An 8,225-nucleotide genomic window follows, 5' to 3' on the forward strand; every position below is an offset into this window, starting at 1 on the left:
CAATATGGGTCGATTCATCACTCACCTTCTCCCATCCCACGACAAAGGTTGTCAAGAAAATATTCTTTGACGCGCCTAACCAGGCGCTCCTTTTATTTTCGGTCCCCGCGCCTGTTACGTACCCTATACCAATCACTAGTGCTTCCTCAAATAAATTATGCCTCGGAGGTTTGGAGGCCGCAGATGGCTAAAGATAGAGACCAACTGACCAAAGCCCACAACCAATTCACCAAGCTCACGAAAGGGCTTGAAACCGATACGCCTGAGATGCGGAACTCTAAACTTGCCACTGACGCGCCACTATTGCGACATACTATCAACGACCTTCTCAAACTCTGGAATATCTGGACTGATAACTCTGCCTTAAAGGCAGATACTTTCTTCGACTTCGCCACTCTTCGAAAAACGAGAGGTCATAATGCCAAGATAGTCAAACCACATGTCCGTACTACCACCCGTCAATGGCACTTTTCCGTCCGTACAATTACCTTTTATTTATTTATTCAAGAAGAAAAACACTTGGAAAGCTTCAGGGGCTTACGTCCAAGCTTCAGAATACAGGGAGTAGGAACATAACCAACAATAATATAAGTACACTACAAAACGAGAGGTATAAAATTACTAGAACAATACAAAGAAAAAATACTACGACCGAGATGTAGTACCGAACACTTCGCTGTGTTGAATGATAAGAGAGTTAGCCCAGGTCAGCCTGGAGTGCCAAATTGTCGAAGTGTAGTTAAAATTTGTGAGACAGCTTTGTGTCATCAGCGAATAGTAAAACCAAGGCAACACACACAACAGCAGGCAGATAATTAATTAAAACGTTAAAGAGCAGGGGACCTAAGACCGACCCTTGAGGGACACCCTGGTTCACAGTACTCCAATCTGAAGCCTGACCTTGCAGGACAACCCTTTGCTTACGGTCCACGAGGTTATTTTTTAACCAACACAAGGCGGCCCCCTCAATACCTGCCACCTGAAGCGCCTCGAGTAGAATATTGTGCGAAATCGAATCGAAGGCCTTGGAAAAATCTAGGAAAATAATGTCTACACAATACCCCTCATCAAGCCAACGAGACCAAGTATTAGTGGCATGTAGCCGGTTCGTCAAACACCGCTTGGAAAGAAAACCATGTTGTGAGGGGGATAAAAAATTTGTACTGTGCAAAAAAGAAGTAACCTTGTGGAATAAATTACCTAACGATGTACTCAACTGCACCTCACGCCCGATCGCCCGACGCAACATTAGAAACCATCTCATAGACTCGCAGTAACCCCGCCCTGTTCCCATTTATCCCCTGTTTGTACTATTGCCTTCACAATTTTTCTTTTTTTTTTCTTCTTCAATATCATATTATTGTCATATCTCCATATGCCGCAACCTGTTAGATTGCACAAAAGCTTACTATAGCTTAGCAGTCTATTATGTATTCAAATAAATAAATTAATTAACTAAACATAAAATCGTCACCTGAAAGCAAAAACCACGTAACTTTATACTAATTAAAAGTATAGTTAAATTTACGTAGATTTTGGTTTCAGGCGACGAAATATTAGGCCCACGTTCAAGTGTTGCCAGATCACTCGATAGTCAATACCCTAGAAATCGGAATTTCTAATCGTAAACATATTTCTAAGAATACACTTTGATACCAAACCTAAGCGTCAAAACGGGTATTTTTCAGCAACGTACATTACAAAAACTCATTCCTACTGAATTATCGTACAATTGTCAATATCGTACGTTGTAATATCGTACATACTACTGAATTATCGTAGAATTGCCGATATCGTACGTTGTGATATCGTACAGGTTGGCAACGCTGTTCTGCATAAATGAATACGTCTTCATAACAGCTATAATACTACAGTATTTGGAAATACATCATTTTGGTGTAGTGGGTTACCCGAGTGTACAATTCTACATTGAAATGTATGAGAATATAGTGATTTGGTGGCCATATCAAAATTTCCACTATGATTAGCGAGACATCAAGGCGCACGGGGGGAGCGGCAGCCCCTGATAAGGAAAATACACTATTTTATCAAAATTAGCTTCAAATTGGAGTATAGTCCATACCATTTTTGTATTGGTGTATCGTAATATACTGTAATTTTATGGGGGCAGAAGTGAAGAACTTAGTAAAATATTTAATCACCCGATGAAAAGTAAAATAGACTATAAATAACTTTGCTTATATTTTATTACGTTTATGGGGGGGGGGGCTCCATATTCAATCTGTACGTCCCTTAATCGAAAACGTTCCCATGTGCCTTTCTTTTGGCTAATAGGTGATTATGAAAAATATCGGTGGTCACGTGATTTGGTTAAGTACTACCAAGTTGAAATTATCAAAATTGGCCCTTTTTGTAAATTCGTCTGGCTAGTTGGGCAAGGGTTAGCGAGATTTCTATAACTTCATTGTTCAATCGAAAGGATTTTTCGTTTTTCGTTTGAGAGAAGTTTGCAAAGTCGTTAAATTAAGGTAATTGATTTATTAAATGAAATATTTTTTTAATTCTATCCACTACAACATTAGGTGAATATTTACTATGGCTAAGCATCCTATTATACAAGATGTTCATAATTAGAAACAGAAATAATGGCAACATGTATGAAAATATAACCTTGTGTCTTCTATTAAAATTGGGCTTGTTTCTTTATAAATACTTGGTCTAGAACTATACGAAATAAAAAAAATATATAATAAATTTGTTAACTTTATGTATTTTTAATAATTTTAGAAAAATACTAACTTTTCAAACAATCAATCCATGGTTGGTGCTTTTTACTAAACGCGTACGACCGCGGGCCTCGGTAGGTGCAGACGAATTTAAGCAGCCGACGATTTGTCAAAAAATAACCAACTCCCGTGAGCCTCTGCGTGCAATTCTTTTTCATAATCACCTATTGTTTCCGTAATTTTATAAAAATTTAAAAGCCATTCTAATGTTTCACGCCGTAGTTACGCCCATAGCTTAATTCTGTTTCGTCGGGTACTCTACTTCACCGTACACATTTTATTTTTCAACTTTAAGAATTCTAGCCGATTCTAGCAATTGACGCTAGGCGATTCCCGCCATAATGGCATAATCTAGGCTTCCAACAGCGAAGTTTTGAAGAAGTTTATTTAGTGGCCTAGGTTAGTTTCATACACCTCCTTCTCATTGAACAAAACAAAATGAATATAAGAATTTTGCCTACCTTTATTAAAATAAGTTCAAATATTTTGTATTAGTAGACGTTTTTAAAGAATGAAGAATAATCTAAGCACAAGCGTCTAAGCATTTGCTTCTTCAGCGAGAAAGCCGTTAATTTATCAAAATGTATAAGAATAATTTATTCGATAAGGTAGGAATCGCGACGTACAAAAGAGATGCTAGGCTTAAGTAAACGACATCATTTCGTTAATAAAGTTTTTCATTAAAATATTTTATTTTGTTTATTAGAAATTCGCGTAAAACTTTTTCTATAAAACCGTTTTCAAGGTTTGGCAAACGTTATAATGTCAGACTATCTAATCATGGGTTAAAACGTTTCTTTCGAAGAGACTGTCACAGCTTACGCTGTTTCGATTTGGCCAATACAAATGCATTAAATTATATGTCATATAATTTTTATTACAGGGCTATGAAACCTATATTTCTTATCAGACCAGCTGGTTTGAGATTTCATTGTTATCCCATCCAAAACATCGTGCATCCAGTGAAGATTTTCATTAATTTGAATTATGAACTTTTATAATTTATTAATTTTTTATTAATCTATCATATAAAACTAAACTTTTATATTTTTTGTAAATAAAACTCTAATTTACTTTTGTTAAATGTCTAAAGAAAATGTCATGCACTAGAGAGCAGACATGGGTGCTCTCAAATGTTACTCTTTTAACTCTACTTTTTCAAATAACGCTCCGCTCATAAGAGTACATTTTTCACTTTTCCCGAGTTTTTCGTCACCCCGCCAAGTTAAATCTTTCGAAAGAGTGCATTTCATCAAGGCCACATTATACTCTTTTTGTTGTCGGGAAATTTGAAGGTATCCTTCCTTTTTATCTGTAATATTCTGTACATTAAGAGAGTGGCGATACGAGGTAGGATGATCTGGCACCTCTTGTAGCTATGGATAGCGCCGGCAATGGAAAACTTGCGTTCAACGAGGTTCAACGTCCCCAGTGCAAATTGGATTTGCCAGAAGCCTCTTAGCTAGTACGGGCTTGAAGGAAGTTCTCTGACCCAAAATTAAATCTCTTAGTTTGCTTTAGAGCCGTCGGCTGCGTGCCGTCGACTTCAAACAACATCGACAGCTATTCTTTTAATACTTCTTTCACTCGGTCATTGGCGGCACATTTGAATCTCGGGTTGTCTACGTTGCAATATTGATATATTTAAAAAATTGAAATAATTGACAAATGTGTTTAAATATACCTAACGGAGAAGTTGTCAAAAACGTATGTTTTTTGGCGAGGGTACAAAATCTACTTAAAGTTTTCGTAAATTGCTTCTCCGGTGTGGCTGCCTGGAAAATGGGCGAAAGCTAAAACCATGTTTTGAAAGTTGATAAATTGGGCTGTCACCCCCATCACCGACTCCCTTCTTCTGCTACTACAAAATTCCGATTTCAATTGGAGCCTTTTCATAGGAATGTCATCGATAATTTTCCACAACTTAGTTTTGAGGTAAAATGTAATGAGTGATCCGTAACTGTATCCTTGAGGGCTCACGTACTTTAAGTTTGGGTTGGAGTTCTTTTTCGTCAATAAAACGCAAATCCCTAATTATTTGGCGCCGACAAAACACCGTCAGCGGAGGGTTAGCGACGGAAATTGCTGTATACTGGTCATGGCAACCATGTTCACTAGGGCTCTTCGGAACCCAGTGGGCTCCTTTTACTCTAAGGGGGGGGGGGAAATACATCAATATTGACAGGCTGGTCCACTGCTGGTGCAATTATGTACTTCCTGGTTCTCTTCCCTCCGTGCTCTTGAAATAATATCGGTTGATCCGTATTTTTGGAACCTCCTTTAATTGGGTGCTCTATTTTTTCCAATCTATTCCGTTTAACCACAGCTTTTGGATAAGCATTTTTACTGAGATGGTGGAGGGTGTTAAAAATCCTGTAGGGTCGAAAATGCCAGCGTATATCTTCAGCACGCTTCTCTTGGTAAGTGGTAAGGATTCCAAAACCTGAACCAACTCGTCCACCTTTTATGAAAAGGTGTCGCTTTCTGGATTCCACGCCAATCCCAATACTTTATTTTCACCTGAAGACTGCGACACAGCTTCTTGAACGGTTTCTCCGTACCTTGCTTGTAACACTTCCCTTACTGCAAGGGAGTTCGTCCGGAATTTTCTAAGCGTCATATTGGCTTTAGACATTATCTCTCGTGATTCGTCTTTTAATTTTAAGGCGGCGTTGTCGTCCTTCGCTCCTGACGTTAAATCGTCAACGTAGGTGTCATTATTGATCTTGGCTCAGGTTTCTGGATAAACGTCTACAAATTTCCTGGTGTGATGTCTTATAGTACTTGCTAGAATGTGCGGACTGCTATTAACTCCGAATACAACTCGGGCAAAACGCCATTCTTCGATTTCTGGTGGATTGTCTGAGAAAGGATTTTTGATCCACAAAAACTTATAATCTCTATCTTCGGGAACTATCGAGATTTGTAAAAAAGCCTGTTTTATATCGGCTGTGACCGCTACACCGTGCTTATGGAAATTAATTAACACGTCATAAAGATCTGGATTGGTGTTAGGTCCGGCTTCCAGGAAATCGTTCAACGATGGCTGGTTTCGGTCGTGCGCTGAGGCGTCGAAAACTACCCGAACCTTGGTCGTAGTTTTATCTTCCCGTATGACGGGATGATGGGGTAAAAAGAAGGACTTCGTGACTACTCTTGAACTTCTGGCTAGTTCTATAATGCCTTCCTAGGTATACTCCTTGAATATGTCATCAATGAGCTTCAGTAGCGGTGTATTCGTCTCTAGCCTTCTTAGAAGTCCATGCAGTCTTTTAATAGCTACATAGAAATTATCTGGAAGCTCTTCTCTTCTTTCTTTCCACGGAAGTGATACTTCGTAGTGACCATTTTCCATTCTAATTTGGCCTTCGAAACGCATCTGGGCTGCTTCGGTTTCCCGAGCTTGGGATTCATTTTCCTTTATTCCAAGGGACTCAAGTTCCCAGAATTTCCGTAAGGCACCTCCAATCTTTTCTATTTCACTCACGCTCGCGTTGTTTACCGATATGGTGGTATAATGAGCTGCTGTCGTATTGACTGGCTGCCTCCGTCAAAGTGACAGCGCAAAGTCATGGTTCTTTCACTTCCTACGATTCGAATTATCGCGGTTTGTAGAAGTATGGCACCAGGGGTTGGGTTTGTAGGGGCTAGGTTCTGCCCCACCGTTATGGCTTTCGACAGCGTATTTCCTGAATCCTCCTTGTCATTCTGGTTTTCGTTTCTTTATTTCGTCGTTTCTCCAGCTCCTCCGTTACCCCACTTTCGTTTTTCGCAAAGGGCCTTGATGTGGCGCTTACTACATTTTTTTATATTCAACTTGGCCTGTACATTCCCTCGCCATATGGTCAGACCTCGCGCAAATATAACATCGACCTTTGGAGCGGATTATTGCTCTCTTCTTAGAAATTGAAACGGTATAGCAATTTTCGGTCTTGTGGTTTGTACGTCTGCTAAAAATGCATGGTAGCGATTGATTACTCTGTCCCGCTCCTACGTTAAGGCTCCCTGTTGACGATTGGGATCCTCCCCTACCTTTCTGGTTACTTCTGCCATAAGCTCCGTAGTTTGGGCGTTGTTCGGATTGTCCTGACCTATTTGCGGTTGATCCGCTGCTAGCGTTGCACATATACAAACTGGCCCTCTCTCTGGTCTCGACTTCCCGTCGGAATACTGAAAGCAGTTCCTTGACGTCCCAGTCCTGATCCACATCTCTTCTACGGCTATATTCCAGGGTTATTTCTACTGGTAAAAGCTCCACGACCAGAGGGCACAGCACTGGACCGAATTCCTTGAAGTTCATTCTTAATGATTCCAACGCGGAAATCTCTACTTCGTAGCGATACGTCTCTTACAGGCTGCAATTTTTTAAATTAATGACGTGGAATCGAATTACTTCGTCATTTCTTCCGTATCTGTTCTTCAGAATTTTTACCGCGATGTCGTAGTTGCTGTTTGTTAGCTCGAGACTGGCTATCGCGTTAGCTGGCGCTCCCTCTAAATACGATCGTAAATATAACAATTTGAGTTTATTTTCCATTGGCTGTTTGTCTACCGTGATTTCGAATATTGCCCAGAAATCTGTCCATTGCGTATTATCTCCAGAAAACCCTTTGAGTTTGTATTCAGGTAATTTCATGCCAGTTACAATGGGAAACTGCTGCGGTAAATTCAACTGAGCCACGTGAGGACCCGACCCAAGGTTGGTGTTGCTATTTGTGTATTACGAGGGGAAAAAACTCGCCCCGAGTCCCGTTGTTCCTGGAAGTTGTCCTCCACCCGTTCCTGGAAGTTGTCCTCCACCCGTTGGTACATGCATCTAATACGGTTGAATCCAAGACTTCAGATTCGAAATCGTTATCGATTTTTTCCAACTTATCTTCCTTTTTTTTAGTTCGCTGAGGTTGTCCTCTAATTTGGTTTGATCCAATTTTGACTCACCGAGGTTTTATCTAATTTTGTTGATTAATGACGTTTTTAATATTCTCATCGCAAAGATGGGCATTTGACCTTTATTTTACTATCCGAAAATTTCCTTCGCACTGTGAAGTTTGGAAACCTCCCTTTCGACCCTTTCGAATCTTCATACCCGAAGAGAAGACTAGAACCCCATCTGCCAAAACCTTCCCTGCGCGAAGGAAGTGTAACAGCCAGTGAAGGAAGCTCCGTCTTCACCCGCGAAAACCTCTTGGGGATCTTCAGAGTCAAATTGCCTTCGTTTGAAGGGGTCCGACGGATTTTCAAATGAGCGTTTCTTCACTAGAAGGAATATTTTGATTGTTTGAGTAAAAAAATTATCAACTGATGGGCACAAAGTAAAAATCAATATATTATTGACTACATTAAAGGTTTCTCGGGTGACAAACGATTGAAGGTTGATATTGATAAAAAATTTGTATTTTATTTATCTCAATATTATTCTTATTTTTTAAGTTAAAGAGTTGATAAAATGAAATTATTAATTAAACAGTTTCCTAGTCA

General features: G+C 39.7%; 1 protein-coding gene across 1 annotated transcript; it reads right to left on the minus strand.

The window, feature by feature from the left end:
- Nucleotides 1–5,211: 5,211 nt before the first annotated feature.
- LOC149968610 (uncharacterized) lies at nt 5,212–7,047 on the minus strand. Its single transcript, XM_090167925.1, has 4 exons — nt 6,780–7,047; nt 6,031–6,221; nt 5,532–5,934; nt 5,212–5,435 (listed from the first exon to the last, which is right to left on the minus strand). Exons 1-4 carry the CDS (start codon nt 7,045–7,047, stop codon nt 5,212–5,214), a joined length of 1,086 nt encoding a protein of 361 aa, XP_090024051.1.
- Nucleotides 7,048–8,225: the final 1,178 nt, after the last annotated feature.

The sequence above is a fragment of the Leiobunum rupestre genome, chromosome 1, assembly GCF_980474605.1.
Source record: "Leiobunum rupestre chromosome 1, qqLeiRupe1.1.hap1, whole genome shotgun sequence".
NCBI classification, from domain to species: Eukaryota; Metazoa; Arthropoda; class Arachnida; order Opiliones; family Sclerosomatidae; genus Leiobunum; species Leiobunum rupestre.